This window comes from Lissotriton vulgaris, chromosome 7 (assembly GCF_964263255.1).
Source record: "Lissotriton vulgaris chromosome 7, aLisVul1.2, whole genome shotgun sequence".
Taxonomy (NCBI): domain Eukaryota; kingdom Metazoa; phylum Chordata; class Amphibia; order Caudata; family Salamandridae; genus Lissotriton; species Lissotriton vulgaris.
Genome location: NC_141695.1, coordinates 1,161,552,229 through 1,161,572,494, shown reverse-complemented (window position 1 = coordinate 1,161,572,494; position 20,266 = coordinate 1,161,552,229). Strand labels below are relative to the sequence as shown.

General features: G+C 46.6%; 1 protein-coding gene across 1 annotated transcript in view; it reads left to right on the top strand.

The window, feature by feature from the left end:
- The window catches only part of AFF4 (ALF transcription elongation factor 4), a 798,699-nt gene that overhangs the window by 646,375 nt on the left and 132,058 nt on the right, over positions 1-20,266 (top strand). The window contains exon 19 of the mRNA XM_086931629.1: positions 9,739-9,810. Coding sequence (XP_086787755.1) covers positions 9,739-9,810 — 72 coding nt within the window. The remainder of the gene's footprint in view (positions 1-9,738; positions 9,811-20,266) is intronic.

The following is a 20,266-nucleotide window of genomic DNA, read 5'->3' as shown; positions in this document are numbered from 1 at the left end:
TTTCAAGAAGGGGAGGCTACCTCAATGGAGATCATTGACTGTGCCATGGACATTGCCACAGCGGCGTTTCGTTCTCTGGCTGGATCTGCGGTCCTTAATCGCCAGGGGTGGCTGAAGGTGACCTGGTTTCGACCCGAGATCCAAAATAAGATCCTGGATCTTCCTTTTGATGGAGAGGCACTATTTGGGAAATTGATTGACGACACTCTCCAAGGCATCAAAAAGGGCACTGAGACCGGCAGATCTTTGGGTACCCTTCAGTACCGCAAGACTCCTTTTAAAGGGTCCAGAGGCAAAAGTACAAACTACAGAGGATCTTACTAACAACAGAGATACTCCACCTACGGCTCAGGTTCGCAACAATACCGCCACCCTTATCAGCAAAGGCAGGGCCAATCCTCCAATTACTCTAGGCCTAACAACAGAGGCAAACAGGCTCGCCAGGGACGTGACACGTCCAAGCAACAATAGCGGCCTCCTGGCTCTTCTTACTGTACTCTCCTCCCAGAAGTCATCGGTGGGAGGCAGGGTATCCCAATACCTTCAGAATTGGTCCAAGATAACATCGGACAGTTGGGTGCTCAACATCATTTGAAAGGGCCATACCTTAGAATTCACTCAAATTCCACCACCCAAGCCCCCTGCAGACATTCTATCAAAACACCTGCGTCTTCTGCGGCTCAAAGTTCATAAAATGCTCCTGAAGGGGGCAATAGAGCTGGTTCCTTCCGATCAAAAAGGACAGGGATTCTATTCCAGGTTCTTCCTGGTAAGGAAGACGCTGGAGAAATGGCGCCCCATTTTAGATCTCCGGGAACTCAACACCTATCTCTTCTCCCTGTCTTTCCGGATGGTCTCTCTTCAAGATATCCTGCGGCTGATCAATCCTGGGGATTTCATGGCCACCCTCGATCTCGAGGATGCGTACTTTCATGTATCAATTCACCCAGCGCACAGAAGGTTTCTACGATTTGCCGTAGCCAAGAGCCATTTTCAATTCAAGGTTTTACCCTTTGCTCTTCGCTCAGCCCCGAGGATCTTCACGAAGGTGCTGGCGCCAGTAGCGGCTTTCCTGTGAAGGAATCATTTTCAAGTCTTCCTTTACCTGGACAACTGGTTGCTGAAGGCCCCGTCCAGGGGAGCTGCGCGGGATGCGGTTCAGGCATGTACAAACCTGTTTCAAAATCTAGGACTCACTTTAAACTAAGACAAATCATCTCTGGTCCCATCCAGGAAGGCACATTTCCTGGGAGCCATCCTGAACTCAAAACTCTCAAAAGCTTTTCCAACCCGAGAAAGGAGGGAAAACTGCAATCTATGGCCCTGGACTTACGAAAAAGGTGTCTTTCAGTACAACGCTAGAAATCTCTGCTGGGGGTAATTTAGTCATGCATATCTCTGATTCCTCACTGCAGACTGCGAATGCGTCCTCTTCAGGAGCAACTGGACATCCAATGGACACAGATTCACTGATCATTCGACAACGAGGTGGCAGTCACTCTGACAATGAAAAGAGCCGTCCTGTGGTGGACAGACCAGAGAAACTTGTCCCAAGGTCTATCCTTTGTAAGCGATCCGCCTCCTCAAGTAGTGACAACGGATGCGTCGTTGGATGGTTGGGGAGCGGTGATGCCAGACCTGCATGTCCATGTCCATTGGTCTCCTCATGATCGTCGGCTCCACATCAATCTCTTGGAGCTAAGAGCAATAAACTACAAGCCTTTCTCCCTCGCTTGGGAGGTTCGCAGGTTCTCATCAGAACAGACAACACCACAGCCATGCATTTTGTGAACAAGGAAGGAGGAACCAGGTCTCGCCCGTTGTCGCAGGAAGCTCAAGAGATCTGAGAATGGGCAATCCCTCACGGAATGTTGCTGCAGGCAGAACACCTACCAGGAATTCTAAACGAGAATGCCGACAGACTGAGCAGGTTATCCTCGGTCACTCACGAGTGGGAGCTAAACCAGCGAGTTCTAGAAGAGGTCTTCCGCCAGTGGGGCGGACCTGCGATAGATCTCTTTGCCACGATGACCAACAAGAAATGCCGGTCTTATGCAAGCAGGCTTCACCACCGAGGATCACTGGGAAATGCGCTTTCGATAGCCTGGTCAAGGACATTTGTCTAAGCCTTATCCCCCATTCCACTGATCCTGGGGCTTATCAGGAAGATCAAAGAGGAACCATGCAGGATGATCTTAATAGCCCCTGCTTGGCCGAGACAGTTCTGGTACACGGAGCTCCATCTGTTGTCGCTAGCTCCTCCGCTTCCCTTGAGGACTATTCCAGACCTTCTCACAATGTCTGAAGGACAGATTTGGCATCCAGATCCACAATCATTACACCTGACAGCATGGCTCCTGAGCAGCGAGAATTTAGGAATCTCTCCATCTCGAACGAAATTAAAGAAGTCCTCTCCCAGGCGAGAGCTCCTTTCACTAACAAGACTTACCGCCTCAAATGGAAGAGATTTTGCATTTGGTGCACAAGAGAGATTGATCCTTTTTCTTCAAAACCTTATCAGCTTCTGCCTTATCTTTTGTCCTTGGCTAAGTCGGGGCTGGCCCATTCATCTATAAAGTTCATCTGGCGGCAATCTCAAGGTACAGACGTTCGGAGTCTGGGCCTTCGTTGTGGTCTTCCAGGATTGTTAAGCAATTTCTAAAAGGCTTGTTCCGGATCTATCCACCAGTGAGGCCTCCGCCTCCTACTTGGCACCGGAATCTAGTCCTCACTCAACTCATGAAAAGCCCATTTGAACCAATTCATCGTTCAGACATGAAGTTCCTTTCATGGAAATTGGCTCTCCTTCTTGCCCTCACATCGGCAAGACGTATTGGGGAGTTGCAGGCTCTCACAATCCAAGAGCCTTTTCTGCAATTCAAAAGGAACACAGTTATCTTGAGAACTAACCCAAAGTTCATACCCAAAGTACCCTCGGACTTCCACTTGAACGAGCCGGTTATTCTTAAGGCTTTCTTTCCTCACCCGGCTCACACAAGTGGAGAAGTCGCTACATTCTCTGGATGTACAACGATGTTTAAAATTCTATTTGGATCGCACCAAAGGCTTTCGGAAATCCTCCCAATTGTTCGTTGCTTTCGGTGGTCCGAGCAAGAGTCTCCCTCTGTCAAAGCAGGGGATTGCTAGATGGATTACCAGTGCCATTCTACATTGCCATACTGAAGCAGGTAAACCACTGACTGGCAGGGTTCGAGCACATTCCACAAGATCAGTGGCTTCTTCAACAGCCCTCTTCGCGAGTGTGCAGATTAAGGACATTTGCAGAGCTGCTACCTGGAGCAGCGTCCACACCTTTATTACTGCTTGGAATCATTACAACAAGAACATAAAGCAGTGGGCCAAGCAGTCCTGAGGAACCTCTTCCACTAATTGGTGAGCTTTCCTTTCTAACCCACCTTCTGTTATTTTGCACATTTTGTATCTTTGTCATGTTGGCTATTGCAAGGTAAATTATGACACAAAATGTGTTTTTTATGGCTAACTGCTTGCTACTCTGATACAAAAGCATGGGAATCTATGAAAGTTCCAATACTGGGGCAAGAGAACAAGTTACTTACCTGTAACATTAGTTCCCCAATATAGGTAACTTTCATAGATTTCCATGCGCCCACCCACCTCCCCGGGGAAAGCTCAGTCTTCAGCAGATATTGTGACTGTCACACAACGGCTACGAAAATCTGAGGCTCTGAGGTTCCTTCAGGAGGGTTCTATGGGGTGAGGCTCTTCTGATTGGCTGATGCCTGATTTGGTCTCTTTTACACAAATAGGCGGATATGCTACAAAAGGGCATGAGGCCTAGGCCTTTTTCTTTCTCTTTTGTACCTACTGCTATGTTATTTTTGTTACCGAGACTCCCGTTCCGACAACGGGGAATGATACAAAAGCATGGGAATCTATGAAAGTTACCAATCCTGGGGAACTAAAGTTACAGGTAAGTAACTTGTTTTCTTATCAGTTTGCAGGTAAAAAACGACTGTGGGAGTTATGGTCCTGGGGTTAGACTCCGGGGTCCCCCAGGGTCAGTGATTGTGAGAAAGTGGCTCTATATACACTGGACCAAAGTAAGGTACAGTGAGTACAGAGTCCCCAGTCCCCAGATATTTGGCAGAGGCTAAAGTTAAATATAACCTGACTCTCTAAAGTGGTAGCTTGGTCGAGCCGTAAGGCAGTATCAGAAGACAGTGTAAAGCATTTGTGGTACACACTCAGTCAGCAAATGGTGTCACACACTCAAGAACTAAACTCTAGGCCAATGGTTTGTATAAAAAAATATATACTTTATTTTAGAACCAACAATAGGTATCAAAATATACTTTCTCAGATTGAGTTACTTTCAAATAAATGCTTTCAATAGACAATAGACTTTGGAATAGGATAGTTACAGTTACAGGCAACACAATTTCAAACACAATAACACATTGAGCTCAATGGGAATTTTCTAAAAGAAGGCAATAGATTACTTCTAGGATTACTTTTCTAACTGTAGGGCTGGAACCTAGATTCAGTCCTGGGAGATATACTGTAAACAGTTGAGCAAAATCGATTAAGTCACAGTAGCGATTTCTAAGCAATATTTTGGTATTTTAAAAGTTGACACTTAGAAAAAAAAATTGCTGAAAAACAGTCAATGATTTCCTATGGAAGAAATTCACTTAGCAGGTAAGTAGGTTTATGGTTATTCTTTCTAACTCAGGGATGGATTATATAGGTGATTTTTAACGAATATTTGTAAGTTTGCAAAATCGACACTTCGAAACTTTTTCAGCAAAAACCAGGCAATGTTATCCTATGGAAGGAAATTCAATTTTCAGGTAAAGTATGTTCTCGTTACTTTTGTAATCCAGTGCTGGACTCCTGGGTTCAGCACTGGGACTTCTATCTAAAACAGGTAAGTAATTACGGTTTTATAGTTAGTTACGATTTTTAAAGAATATTTGTAGTTAGGAAAAATCAACAAGAAATTTCACAGAAAACAAGTCATTAGTTTCCTATGGGAGAAAATTGAGTTTGTGGTAAGTACGTTGTAATTACTTTTCAGGGTCAGTGCTGGGCACCAAGATCCAGCACTGGGATCTCTCCTGATAACTGGAGTATTTTTGTTTTCGGATTTCGGCTGATTTTAGACGAATATTTTAAAGTTTCAAAACTCCACACTTTGAAGAATTTCCAAGTGAAACTAGTCAATGTTATCCTATGGAAGAAAAGTGAGTTATCAGCTTTTGGGTAAGTATTCCACTGGCAAAGTTAAGGTTCTGGGCATAGAGTCAGGGGTCTCCCAGGTTCAGGTATGTACAGTTGGTACACCCTCAGCGGCCCAGGGGCAGCCGGGTGCAGAAGTAGTTACGCCCAATGTTATCCAATGAGAGGCAGGCGGCCTTCAGTTGGTGGCTGCTGGCTAGCAGGCCACATGGCTGTGGGAGCTGGGCTCCTGGTCACTTGCTCAGGGCAAATAGGGAGGTAGATTAGGGTAAAGGGCGCACTGCCAGAGGCTCTCGGGCGGCTGGGTGCAGGGTGCTTTTGAGCCGTCAGGCGCTCATTGTTATTCAATGGAGATCTTGAAAAGGGAACATAGGCTGCAGGCTCGGGGACGGACATTCTTCAGGAGCGACCAACACTTCGAGGGGGAAGTTGGGATGTTAGAGGATAGGTAGGCACCAAGGAGTTGGGCACAGGGGGCCATGGGCCGCTGGGAGCAGGGGTGTCTTTTGGCATTGGAAAATCCTACCCTCAGCTGGTCGTGGTAGGGGGGGGGGTCCCTGGTTCTGAGGCTGCAGGCGTCATCCGGGTCGTTGAGGAGGGTCCTTGGGCCCTGGACTTCGGGTCACAATCGCCGAGGGGACGTCCTCGTGGTGTTGGTTCACTCCAGCACAGGCCAGGCTTGGCGGGTGCAGAGTGTGCAGGGTTCTCGGTTCGGGGATGATGCCAGGGCTTGTTACTTGCTTTAAACAGTACCACTGCTCGTGGGAGACCCAGGTAATCAGTCACAAGATAGTCAGGTCCTCCAGAGTTTTTAAGGTTGCTGATCACTGGAGACGCCGGAGTTTAGCAGGAGCAGGTTCGAGGGTCGAAAGGCCTGTAGGGCTGGGGCCAAATCAGTTGGTGTCTTCCTCTTTTTAGCAGCTGCACTGCAAGTCTTCTTGTTTCTTGTTCTTCCTTCTTGTTTCGGAATCTGGATCTGAGGGAGGAAGGTTCAGGGTGCCCCTAAATACTAAGTTTAGGGGCATTACAGGTAGGGTGAGGGCAGGGACCAATGGGTCCCTGCTTTGGGGTGAGTACACCCCCTATCCTGCTCCTCTCCTGTGTGAGGGGGCAGGAGCCTATCTCTGATTGGGCAGGGCTCCCCATCCTCAAAATGGCCAGAGCCTTGAGTTGTGCTTCATCTCGCCTCTCCCACCTGAGGGATGGAGTTGGCACAGGCTGGCACACCCCCTTTCCTCACCGAGGTTTTCCCACCAGTCTTCCTGCCAGAGTGGAGGTCAGAACTGGTGGGGGCCAGTTGCTGAGTACAGAAAGTGGCCTGGAGAAGCTCACAAAGGTGGAATGCCTTTGAAGCTTCCCCTGCCCATCCTGGGGAAAGAGACCTAGTACCTCGCCCAGACGTGCATTCTTGCAGGCCCTGGAGAGCAGATGGCTCTCTACCCAGGGGTGCAGCAACATGTGTGGCAGCCTAGGCAGGCCCTCAGACAAGACGTGGATTGTAGGTTAGTTTACAGGGGGCATCTCTAAGATACCCTCTGTAGTGCATTTTACATTAACTCCCACACTGGCATCAGTGTGGGTTCAATGTGCTGAGAAGTCTGATACCAAACTTCTCGGAGTTCAGTGTAGCCATTATGGTGCTTTGGAGTTCTTAATGAGAACCTCCCAGCTCCGTATACTACTCTGCACTTACAGTGCCCAGGAATGGGCCAGGGTACAGGGCTCATGCACCTGGGCCCACACCATTGGCATAGTGCACCCAGCTAGAAGGGTGACTGATGTATGCTAGGGAAGTGGGTTTGTGAGCTCAGTTTAGTTCTGTACCAAGACATTCAGCCTGCCAAAGCAGTGTATGGGTGTCGGGGTACAGGGCCCCTAAGGGTGGCACAATACGTCTGCAGCCCTTAGGGGTCTTCTCTGGTCACAGTGCCCTGGGTACCACTTACCAAGGGCTTACCTGTGGTCAATGTGATGCCAATTGGGTTTAGGCTTTAGTGCAGTTTTTGGGGAAGGAACACAGGCCCTGGGTACCTGATTAGTAGGGACCCAGGGCACACTAAGGAAAAGTGCATCATGTGTCGGGCAGAAAGTGGGGGTTACTGCAACAGAAACCCACTTCCCTACAGTGATGCACTGTGATTGCACCCTCAGTGGCACTAGGGTGGCTGAGTGCAGAGTGTTCAGGCCCAATGTTATCCTATGGAGGATAGGGGAGCTCCGGTTGATGGCTGCTGGCAAGCAGGCCACGGGGCTGTAGGAGCAAAGCTCCTAGGGTTTAGCTCAGGGCAAGGTTGGGACCAAATGTGCACCCTCAGCGGTACTAGGGCGGCAGGGTGCTGTTTGGAGGTCGGTGCCCTGTTAAATGGAGATTCTCTGGGACAAAAACGATGCAGGCTCGGGACGAGGAACTTCCAGGAGCGACCACCACTTCGAGGGGTAAGTTGGGATGTTGAGGGTTGGTTAGCCCTCGCTGGGTTGGGCACACAAGGCCCTGGGGCGTCTAGTGCAGGGGTGCCTTTCGTGCGTCGAATTTTCTTATCCACTCTGGTTGCGGTAGGGGGGTCCTCTTGGTTGAGGCTGCAGGCTTCGTCTGGAGGCTTGAGGCAGGTCAGGGGTCACCGGATCTTGGGTCAGGATCGCTGGGGGGGGGGGCCTTCTCGTGGTAAGTTTCCGCTCGGGCCGGGTTCGGCAGGTGCAGAGTGGGCTGGGTTTGCGGTTCCTGGCTGGCACCAGAAGCTGCAGTTTAAACACGACCATTGTTCACGGGAGAAACAGTCTTGAAAGTGAAGGCTGGCAGGTCCTTGGGGTTTCTGAGATTGCTGGCTGCTGGACACGCTGGGGTTTCGCAGATGCAGGTTCGAGGGGAGACAGGCCTGTAGGGCTGGGGCCAAGACAGTGGGCGTTGTCCTCTTGTTAGCGCTGCACGGCTTCTAACCCTTCATCTTCTCTTCTTTTCTTATGGTTGCTGGATCTGAGGAAGGAAGGTTCAGGGTCCCCCTAAATACTTAATTTAGGGGCGTTACAGGTAGGTAAAGGGCAGGTTCCATCCCTGGGGTGGGCACACCCCCTATTCTGCCACTCTCCAGTGGGAGGGGGGCAGGAGTCTGTCCCTAGTTGGCTGGGTCCCCCACCCTCATAATGACGGGGACTCGAGGTTGTGCTTCACCTTGCCTCCCCCACCTTAGGGGTGGAGTTGGCAGAGGTGGGCACACCTCACTTCCTCACTTGTTTTTCCTGCCGGTTCTCCTGCCCAAAGTGGGGGGTAGAACCAGTGGGGACCAGTTGCTGAAAGCAGCAAATGGTCTGGAGAGGCTCACAAAGGCAACATTCCTTTGAAGCCTCTCCTTCGTGAACCCTGCCCATCCTGGGTGAGGAGGCTTAGCACCTCGCCCCAGGATGTGCATGGTTTCAGGCCCCCGAGAGAAGCAAGCACTCAACCCAGGGGTCCAGAAACATGTCTGGGGATGGCAGCATAGGCAGCCACTCAGTCAGGTCACCAGAGCTTGGTCGAGTTTCCGGGGGCATCTCTAAGATACCCTCTGTGGTGCATTTTATATTAAATCCCACACTGGCATCAGTGTGGGTTTAATGTGCTGATAAGTTTAATACCAAACTTCCCAGACTTCAGTGTTGCCATTATGGTGCTGTGGAGTTCCTAATTACAAAAAAACCAGCACCATATACTCTTAATGGCAGCACTGCACTTAGTGCCCAGGAATGGACCTGGGTACTATAGGGGTACAGGGCTTATGCACCTGTACCCTCACCACTGGCATCGGGCACCCAGCTAGAGGGGTGTCTGATGTATGCCAGGGCAGTAGTTTGTGGGCATGGCACACAGGGATGTGTGCCATGTCTACTCTTCACATTGTTCTGCACCAAGACACGCGGCCTGCAAAGGCTGTGAGTGAGTGTCAGGGTACAGGGCCTCCAAGGATGGCACAATAAGTGCTGCAGCTCTTGGAAGACTTCTCTGGTCACAGTCCCCTGGGTACCTATGGTACCATTTACCAGGGGCTGTCATGTGGCCAGAGATGCCAATTGGGTTTAGACTTCAATGCAGTTTTAGGGAAGGAACATAGGCCCTGGGTACCGGTTTGGCAGGAACCCAGGGCACACTCAGTCAAAATAAATCAGCAGTTCAGCAAAAGTAGGGGGCAACCATGCAAAAAGAGGGCACTTTCTTGCAGAATTTCTTTTAAGCTTAACTGCCATTTTAGGCTCAGTGCTGCATGGATAATGCATATGTGAAATGTTTCTTTTAACTGTCATGCTCCTAGTATCGAGGGGTAGCTTATAGTGGAGACTGAAGAAGTAAGTAGACCTAAACTTTCTGAATTGTAACAAAGTATATGAAATAACTACACTAAATCTCCAATTAAACTCCCTCCACAAAATACATTAGAACTACAGATTGAGTTTTAAAATGTTTTTAAAATGCTGAAGATAAGTAAGAAATGCAAAACTACTAATACTTTTCTGTTTTTATGCATCACTATGTATTATTCTGTTTGACAGGTACACTATGAAACTGAAGAACTACTTGGCACCAGATGCCACTGTTGCAGATAAAAGGCTTGCAGTGCTTTGGTAGGTGTCATTTACATTCTGAAATAAATTGATAAACTATGTAAATAAAATAAGACCTTAATGTGCTGTATAAATAAATTCACAAATGTATTACAAAATTTCCCATCTGTTGAACTTGATTTGTTTGCACTTGAGCATAGCCGTTTTTAGGTTGAGCCTAGAACAGCGAATGAGCAGCTTTTCAGCAAACTTGTGCATGTGGCTTTTTGCTGAAAAGCCGAAGTGATTGGCCATTGCGTGTGGCTTTCAAAAATTGAAGGTCCACAATTGGCCAAAGGCTGGTGCATGTCCCGCCTTCTCTCTAAACATTAACTCCCCTGGCCTAGAGAGCTCTGAAGCGAGCAGCAGCACGGCCGGATGCCCCATGCATCCCTGACATTCCTTGTCTAACTAGCGCGGTCGCTTTAACTTTCGTGTCTGCGCTTGGGTTTTTATTATTCCCTCGACATAATTAAATGTGCACATTTCTCTGCCAAAAGGGTGATTTTGTTCTGCTTTCGCCTGTGCCCAACCAAAAATATGTTCTATTTAAACCCATGATATATTGCAAGGTGATCAGGACTAGTGTATAAAAGGCACTAAATACGTTAAACTAGAATTTACCCGAAGCTTGATACACAATGGGGGAACTTTGCATTAAAAGCAAGCCCGCGCACACACACACCTTCCACCACCCGACACCATGCCCTTGCTCTCTACACCCTAACAGTTTTCACCTTTGTTTGCAGACGGTTTAGCACTTATTTCAGAAGAAAGGAGACACGGCGGTTGGAGCAAACAAGTATCTATGCATCCGCAATAGCTTTTGTCTCTGGGCTCAAACGGTACTCCTAGTTTTTTGCCCTGATACCACATTGTAGGGCAGCAGAGTGTGAATGGCGAAATTAAGGTATTTCAGTTATCAAAGTTAATTTATCAGGTATGGGGGGGGATTAACAATTACCAACTGTGGTTATGAAAGCTTCAGAGACTACTGTGGCGGCAGTAACCTGAAGTTTCCCGTGGAGAGTGGCGTCAGTCGTCACGTTTAATAAATTAACAATTTCAATGGTAAACCTTTTTCAAAGCTCTGGGTCGGAAGTAAATGCGATTTCTATAGCGCTAACTACCACGGTCATGAAAAGTTACTTTCCATTAACACTTCCTTACCTGTACCTTCTTCACCGTTTATCCGTTTTTAAGAGAAAGATCGCAGTCTAAGTATGAGCAAATGTGCATAAACGCATTTGCAATCATTCTATAGAGTAAACATTTCCTAAATAAAGACTTAGGAATGTGGTCTCATTCTGCAAAGGTAAAATAAATAAAACCTGTATTTATCGACAGTGTGGTCACAGCACAGAAATTCTCCATAAATTATTTTAGGAAAAGCTCTAAAGGCAGCTAAAATGAGATTAAACAACAAAAAGTTATGTTATATTCAAGTTAAAAATCACGGAAGCGGATCCGGTAATATGTTAACGCAATATTTTTTTAGGAAGCCATTGCAATAGCTATGCTGGTGAAGTGCTTCCCACCCTACCATGACCTACTCGGGTTTATTGTAGTTTAATGTTTTATCTTCTCCTGCACTATGACCTAGAAAGTGTAAACAAGCACTGTTTGTCCTTAAATGGCTAGCCCTTTTTAGGGTGCAGCTTGCGAGAGCATGTGCTAACAGACTCTCGCTTGTGAGGCACTATTGTTTAAACAAGCACTGGTGTTGCCAATAGGTTTCACATTTGGAAAGTTGGAGCTATTGGTTTTGTAGATGACATTTTATATTTATATATCGTTATTGGCATTGTCAATAACAATATATAAATATAAAATGTCATTTACAAAATCAATAGCTCCAACTTTCCAAATGCGAAACCTATTGGCAACACCAGTGCTTGTTTCTCGCAGGCAGGCACGCACCATGTTTGGTATAACTTGTCACAGTCTAGTTGTCTGGAATGAGCCGCCTCGGGGCACGGCATCTGCTCGCGCTGCCACCAGGCTCCTCTTCCCGCCAAAGCTTCTGACACTCCTGTGCTAATGACCGGGCCTGGTGCTTCGCGCGTGCCCGCAAAGAACGTGCCCTCGCACTTTTCTAGTAATGCCTAATGAGCATGGGATTCGGCAGGAAACTCGGGCACAGCGTTCTACAGTGACCGATCCGCTTCCCAATATGCACAGGTGCCGCCTGCATCGGTGCCCGGACACTAGTGGTTCCTAATCTGGTTCGGATCCAGCCAGGTCTGGGAGTTTCCGGTGTGTGACTGTGACTTCTCGTTGCACTCATTCTTGGCTCCCCCTGCGCATGAACGTGACAAACCATGGAAAGCCGAGTGAAGAACACTTCCTCAGCACAACTCGGGGTAGCCTTTTTGTGATGGGTTCCATAACAAATTCTGTGTGAAAAGGAAACAGGATAAACAAATTCTGTTCCAGCGCACTCGTGTCCCTGATTGAGCAGCCATAGCTACGAACAAGTTGTTGTTTTTCCTGTTGCAGAGTAGTATGGATCCGTTCGGAGGGGTTGGCCCGGCGCCCAAGCGCTGTTATGCAATCCAGCCGCGAACACGAACAAAAGCAATATTTTTGTTCCAAGAGGCACAGAGTGTTGTCTGGGAGATGTAACTCAGCGATAGCAATTAGAGAATGAATGCATTAGCAAGTTATGAGCTGGCACAGAGGGCCAAAAAGCAAGTTATGTTTTAAAGCTAAAGGGTAGCAAACGGCCAGCTGATTTTCCTATTTGAATTTCTTTTTAGCGTTTTACATTTCTCTGTGCCGCTTGCATCGTCAGGACAGCATGTGTGTTTACAGTCTGTAGCACAACTCTGGGTATGGTTCTACATGCTAAGATGGGAATAGAGGATAAATATCCCAAAGATCTGGAAAATGTCAGTAGTCAGTCAGTAGTCGGAGATGTTCGACATCCATGGATGGGGGCGGGAGAGCCTGGTGGGGGGGCGGGAATGCGAGCGAGGGGTGGAGAAGTGTGGCAGGCGGGTTAGGGAGATGCTCGTAGTTGTGTGGTCACGTGACCCGCTTTTGTGGTCACGTGACTCACATGCACTGTGAGAAAACAGCAGTGGTTTGACGAGTCGATTGAGCACTTGAATTTTCGCCTATTACATTCGCAAGCGAATGATAATAGGCAAAACATAAAAAGAAGGGCTTGAAACCCCCCCCCCCCATTGCTCACCATTTGTTGGCTTCAGTGTCCCTCTTCTTTGCTGCCTCCCTAATTATCACTGCACGCCAATCAATGCTTCCGAACCTTCGTGTGGAGCACGGACCAAACACGGATGGATTCAAGTTAATCCATGCCCGTCCACTGCTCTAGATTTAAATGAGGTACTATTTCTTCCACCTGTCTGTGCCTGCTGCTCCCACCATAGTCGAATGGTTGAATGTTGAATTAGGTGGAAAAAATACCTCTCCATTGTCGCAAACTTGTTGTCCTTTCTTCAGCACCAGGCATTTAATTTCATTTTAAGTCCCCTGTGGCTGCTGCAAAGATCTTTTGCACTTAACATCAGTGCAACCATTCTAATTTAATTATTTTTTTGACCAAATGTGTGGCTGTTATGAACATGAAACCCCTGCAGCACAAGTCAGTGAGTGACTGGGCCATAACTTCTGGTGTAGCTGTAGCACCAGGAGAATACTATTCCGGATGAGTGGATTTTTTTACAATCACAGGCAGGCACCACAGAGTTCTTTGGATGAGACAGACAGACACACAAAATTGTTGCTTTTTCCAGAGTAGCACCGAAATTGCTTTCCCTGGATAGGACTGTGGATAATGGGGATCATGAGACCTGTGCGTGAATATCAGGGGCCTCCTTTATCTGAATGAGGGGGTCTTTATGTCGGAAGGAGCTTTGGAAACAGATGAAGATTAAAATAGGTCTCTGTTTGAGAACTGTTGTGATTTGTCACAGGAATGAAACAGTTCTCTTTGCAATTGAGCATTTAATATGAATATATAGATAGCTTTTGGAGAGGTCGCCTTGCGGCAGCGAGGAATCAGGGCAGGCTCAGCCGTTCAACTTTCCAGTGTAAATACATTGAATGCCACTGGACTGGTTACTGTTCTTGCAATGTGAATGTGCAATATGAAACGCTGTTCCTACTGTTAACATAATTATTTAAGTTGCAGGCAGTATGTCGTAGTAAATCCGGTTTGCCTCCCAGGCATTCTTTAACTGTCTTCAGCATACTGGCTGGCTGGTCCTTGGTTCCAATCCGGCCAGTCCGTGTACTGTCAGTAAAGTGCAATATTCTGCAGGACGCTCTCACAGTGGAGGCATTTTTGTACATTTTTATGTGCTTTTAAGACCCGGAGATTTATTTTCAATGCTCCTTCCAGGCTACAGTAGTTACATTCTTTTCTCCCCGTTTTCACATTGATGGAAACTGGAACGAAGTTCAAAAACGTTCTGTTTATTCTAAGATGTGGCAATCAGTGCTTGAAATGGAAATATAAAAGTGCAGGTACCCTATACCAGAGTACCCTCCAATTACAAGTATTGTACCTTTGCTTAGAATTACAGGTATTTACAGCCTCTCAAATTAAAGAAGTTCAGGTACTCCGTACCTTGACATTACCGCTCATCTAAAGCACTGCTTGCAGCAGCCTTAGGAAGCAGCCAGTGCCCTGCCTTCTCCTAGCCCATCTGCTTGCACATTGACATGCCCCTGCTTCAAAGATGTCTACGTGCCTGTATAAAACAGTCCAGACTTTTATTAAGCTCTCGAATGCATAGTGCACCCCCGTTATTGAATTCTGAAACATAACACCTAATTAAAAACAACTTCAAATTTAGTATCGGGCACTTTCCGCTTTTGCCTGCACAGATATTTTGAGTGTCAAAGAAAGTGGAACAATCCACTGTTTTCTTAACTGTTCAGCCCTCTCAACACATTTCCCTTTCTTTGGTTTCTTTTTAGGAACTTCCCGTCTTTGCCGAGCACTTTGCCCACTCCACATCGATTCTAACTATCGGTCTGCTTCAACACCTCGCTAGTGGCATACAGCAATATATTAATCCAATGTACTGTGCTTGCCAATTATCAATCCTCGTGGAATAGACGGACACCGCACCAACAAAATTACTTTCTTTCCTGCCCAACCTCTGCCCACCCATTATAATGGGTAATCTGCTGAGGCACTGATTACAAATAGGAAGGCAAACTGGTAAACTTATGTCAACTTTGGTATACTACCTTTTTCCTCCAAGCTCCTGCTCTGTTTTTTTTTGTTTGTTTTTTTGCAACTACATTTAAGGCAGCTTAATGCTATAGAGGCAGGCCCTTCAACTTTCAAGTTGGATTGGGGCGATGGAGCTCCCCTCTGCCTTTGTGTTCATCTTGGCTTTATCAATGCTTGCTCAGCTAAGGCGGTCTTCATCATCTGGAAGCAAATGCATATATTTTAGTTCACTCTTTACTATGTCTAAATAAAGTGGTATTTTTCACTCTTTCCTTTATCTCTTCTTCCCCTCTTATTTTTCCACCCTTTAGTCTTTCTTCTTTTTGTTTCTTTCCCATATTTCATGTGCTTTCTTCGTCTATAACTCTAATAGATCCCCTTCTCCACTCTTTCTCTCTACTTCTTTTCTCCCAACGTCTTAATTGTTTTACCACCAACTGCAGTTGCAAAATCTTTATAGTGTGAATGTGCTTCTGTTGGGCTTGTCCATTTTTGTGTTGTCTTTGTGTGCATGTATATCTGTAGGTCTTAACTTATAGGTCTTGCTATGTGCTGCTTGTTTCTGTGTGTGCATGCTAATTTCGATTAGCTTTAATTTTGCAATGCATGCAGTCACAAACATGAACAATTCTGTTTTCTTTACATGATCACATTAAATCCAGACCTATTGGCTTGCCAATTACCTTTTTTGTTCATGTTGCTGTTAAGAATTAGCAACAGAAATTGGCAAAGCCAAAAGACTGTCTCACAAAGGTGTGACGTATTGGCTTTGCCAATGCTTTTTTTTGTTCTGCTTCTTGCAAAAGATCGTTTGAAGGTTGCTACCCTCCAGGCCAAGCAGACCAGGACATTTCGAGCTTTGATGACTCCTGTGAGCACCAAAACCGGGTGACCTTTCAGTTGAGTTTCCCACAGATGATTTGAAACAACAAGCACCAAGAAGTGTGCAGGTTTATAACCAGCATTGGCGCATAGCCAATAGGTCTCGCCTTTGGGACCTTATAAGTATTTAGTTATGCAGCACAATATCCTTGGTGCAACAACATTAACAGTTGCATGGCTAAACACTTACAAGGTCCCAATGGCAACACCTATTGGCCATGCCAGTGCTTGTTTATTGTATGAGACTTTACACCCTTGTTCTGTTACTCAGACTTTTTAGCAGATTCATAATTCTTTACAGGTTCCTTCATTGTTAGGATATCTTACAGGTTTTGCTTTGGTCCAGGATATAGACAACGTACTAAATATTCCTTTTCTGTTATCAGATGACTTCGCAAAATATTTCCTCATTCCGATTACTTCCAGAGAGTACAAAACACTATCGACTTGGACCATGCAAATAATACATACCTTGGAGTCATTCAGCTAATTCACAAACCATAGATCATGCACAACTTTCCTACAAAACAAGTCCTTAATTTCCATAAGCGCTTCCGTTGTTATACTGGCTCCGTTTGGCTTGACGTGTTAGTTTGAAGCAATGTGCATTTCACAGAGCCATCCCTCACACTGGACTGGCCTTCAAACTGAACTTCGTTAATACTGTCAATCTCGATTGCTTCATTCTAGATTGACTTAGTTTCTGAGCATCCCTTCATTCAAAAAGTCTGGAGGTGGCGTGCCTTTTAACCATGGGGAGAATCCTGGCTTGATCTCTCCTCCAGTGCTGAGAACGTGTAGTGTCAACACATTTGAGTTTTAGTTTAGAAGTTGACTCACTCTTGGAGATGCATTCCGCCTTAAGTGGAGCACAATATTCATGGAGAGAGTACTGGGTTCGAGTCTTGGCAACGACGCTCAACATTTTGTGATTCTGGGCAAATCACTTAATCCCCCCGTGCCTAACAAAAATGAATGTGTCCTCATGTAACACAACTGGTGCTATGTAAAGCTCTCTGATACCTTCGAGTCAAGTTCGCGCTATATAAAACTCGACAAAAAATAATAATATGGAAAGTACTCCATTTAAAAAAAAAAGCAAGTGTGGGGCTAAATTCCCACACACCGATCTCCACGAGGTCTGCAACCTTTGTCTCTCTCCAGAACACGAGAGTCGACACTGCCAGGCCTGTGATTCTTTCAGGTCCAAGAAGACTGTGATCACAGGGCTCGACGTCACAAAATGTCTAGATCAACCGTCTCGGAGCTGGACAACATCTTCGTGGCAGGCCCCTACGATCCGGAGACAGGAGATGAACAAGCCAGCGTCTCCGAAGCCGACGAATCGGACTCAGAAGACCACACGATTACGCCAGGTTAACGAACTGTGAGTACTGACGTTGACAGCCCGGCCCCGAAAAAACATAAGGCTTTGGTAACACCTTCACCTTCGGGTCTGGGTTCACACGTGATACTGCTTCAGAAGCTCCTCCTGTGGGCCCGGCTCCTTCAGGCAGCTCGGGATCGAGCCAGTCACATCACGGTGCCGAAAAACCATCTTCAGCACCAAAACATAAGCCCAAGGTACCGCCAGACTCTTCGGCACCAAAACCCAAAATACCAGAATCTTTAGCACCGAAGAAAATTCCATCCAAAACTTTCGATCCGAAAAAACTGCTGAAATCTTCGGAGTTGAAAACACCACCTAAGCATAAGAACATAACTCCTCCTAAAGCTAAGGAAGCTAGGCCAAAATAACAGTCTGAGCCCAAGTCCTCTGCGCCGAAAAACAGACTGTGCATCCGAGGAACTTTTCCATCCGGATCCTAAGAAAAAGACAATCCATATTGACCCCATTATTGAACAAGTCATCTCTATACCACCGAAAAAGAGGAAATTGGACACCTCCGAAACACCTGAGATACCCTTAAAGAAAGAAGACTCCTCCACCTCACCTATAAGGCCCTTTTTACCACCACCACAGCTTCCAGCCATTCTACTTTATCCAGCACACTCCAATACCTCCTCTATCACCTGCAAACCAAAATGATGAGGATGAGGATTTAGGGGTGGGGGATGAAGAAATACACCAACCATATCATGATCCAGATACTGAAGATGACACCCACAGTATTCCACCTCATGACTCTTGGGAAGATTATAATATCCCATATGTACCAGAGCCAGGTTTTTACCCCTCCAGACCATCCCCTCCAGATGACCACATAGGGTTTGCGCAACTAATAAATGGGGCTGCACAATACCATGGGGTTCAACTCCATTCAGACCCCCTGGAAGAGGATTTTTTATTAGAGACATTCTCACAGCCTCAACAAACAACAATCACTCTCCCTATGCTCAAAGGGATGATTAAACATGCCCCTGATGTTTTTAATGACCCTGTCAGAGCTAGGGTACTCAATCCTAGAATTGAGAATAAATACAAACCATCTCCAAGTGATCCAGTTTACATTAAAGGTCGACTTCCTCTGGACTCATTGGTAGTGGCAAATGCCTGTAAACGGGCAAATTCCTAAACCACAGGTGATGCATCTCCGCCAGACAAAGAGTTTAAACTACTAGACGCATCAGGTAAAAGAGTTGCGTCCCAGGCGGCAAACTTCTGGCGTATCGCCAACTCGCAAGCCTTACTAGCGAGGTATGACAGGGCTCACTACAATGAGCTTGAAAAGCTCATGCAGCATCTTCCAGACCAATATAAGACCAAGGCAAGTGATCTTATACAAGAGAGAAAATTATGACAAATACCTCAATTTAATGTGCCCTGGATGCAGCAGATACAGCATCTCGCACAATTAATACAAGTGTATTACTGTGCAGACATGCGTGGCTACGCATATCTGGTTTCAAAGAAGAGGTGCAGTCTACCATCCTCAATCAACCCTTGGATCAGGAACACTTGTTTGACCCTACTGTGGACACATGTTTAGAAAAGATAAAAAAGGACACAGCAACAGCCAAATCCATGAGGGCTCTACAAGCAACAACTAGTAGAGGTTCCTTTTGTCGCTCCTCTTATAGGGGCGCCTCCAAAACAACTGGCACAGAAAACACCTCTTCTACATACAAAAGCCCCACTCAAACTTACCCTAGCAGAGGACATTTTAGAGGGACTTACAGAGGCAATAGGGGCAGAGGACGTGGTTCTAACACCCGCAACTCCCCCACCACAAAACAGTGACTTACCTCCACTCCCCCCAGACCACTCCACTCCGGTCGAGGGACGACTATCGCATATCCTACCTGTCTGGAATTCCTGTATGGTTACTGCCTGGAACTTCTACCCCCCCATACCTCCCAAACAACACCCAATGTCCACAGAGCATCTAACGCTTCTCAAGCAGGAGGTTCTCTCTCTTGCAAAAACATGCAATAGAACCGGTTCCCCATACACCAGCAAGGTACAGGAGTTTACTCCCTTTATTTCCTCATTCCCAAAAAGGACGGCACTCTCCGGCCAATATTAGACCTCAGACCGTTAAACCTGTACATACAATCCGACCACTTCCACATGGTCACGCTACAACAGGTCCTCCCACTGCTCCAACAAGGCGATTTCCTTGCCACTCTAGACCTCAAGGATGCCTACTTCCACATTCCTATTCACCCTGCTCACAGGAGATACCTATGGTTCGTAGTGGGCGGACAACATTACCAGTTCAAAGTCCTTCCATTCGGGGTCACAACCGCACCCAGAGTCTTCACAAAATGTCGTGCAGTGGTAGCAGCCCACTTAAGAAGTCAGCACATTCATGTGTTTCCTTACCTAGACGACTGGCTCATAAAAGCCAAGTCACGCAGCAATTGTGTACAATAAACACACAACACAATACAGCTGCTGCACATCTTAGGATTCACAATAAAGCTCACCAAGATAGATCTCCAACCATCCCACACCCAACAGTATCTAGGTGCAACAATAGATACTTCCAAAGCCCCTGCATACCCCAATCCAGCCAGGATAGCCAGTATACAAGCCCTCATAGCAAAATTTCAACCGCAACACTCTCTACCAGCTCGAGTGTTCGTGCAGCTAATAGGGATGTTGGCCTCTTGCATCCTAATTGTCCCTCACGCAAGACTCCAGATTCGTCTGTTACAAGAATGTCTAGCACAACAGTGGAACCAAGCTCAGATCTGGTGTTGGTGGAAAGCCGCACATATTGCTCTCTGCAATGGTGGAGCACACAATCTTTCCAAAGGGCGGCCGCTCTTAGACCCAGTTCCACAAATAGTGCTAACAGCGGATGCATCGCTCACCGGCTGGGGAGCTAATCTCTTAAACCACACCATTCAAGGTATGTGGACCCCTCAACAAAAACTCCTCCACATCAATCACCTGGAGTTACTGGCCATATTTCTCAC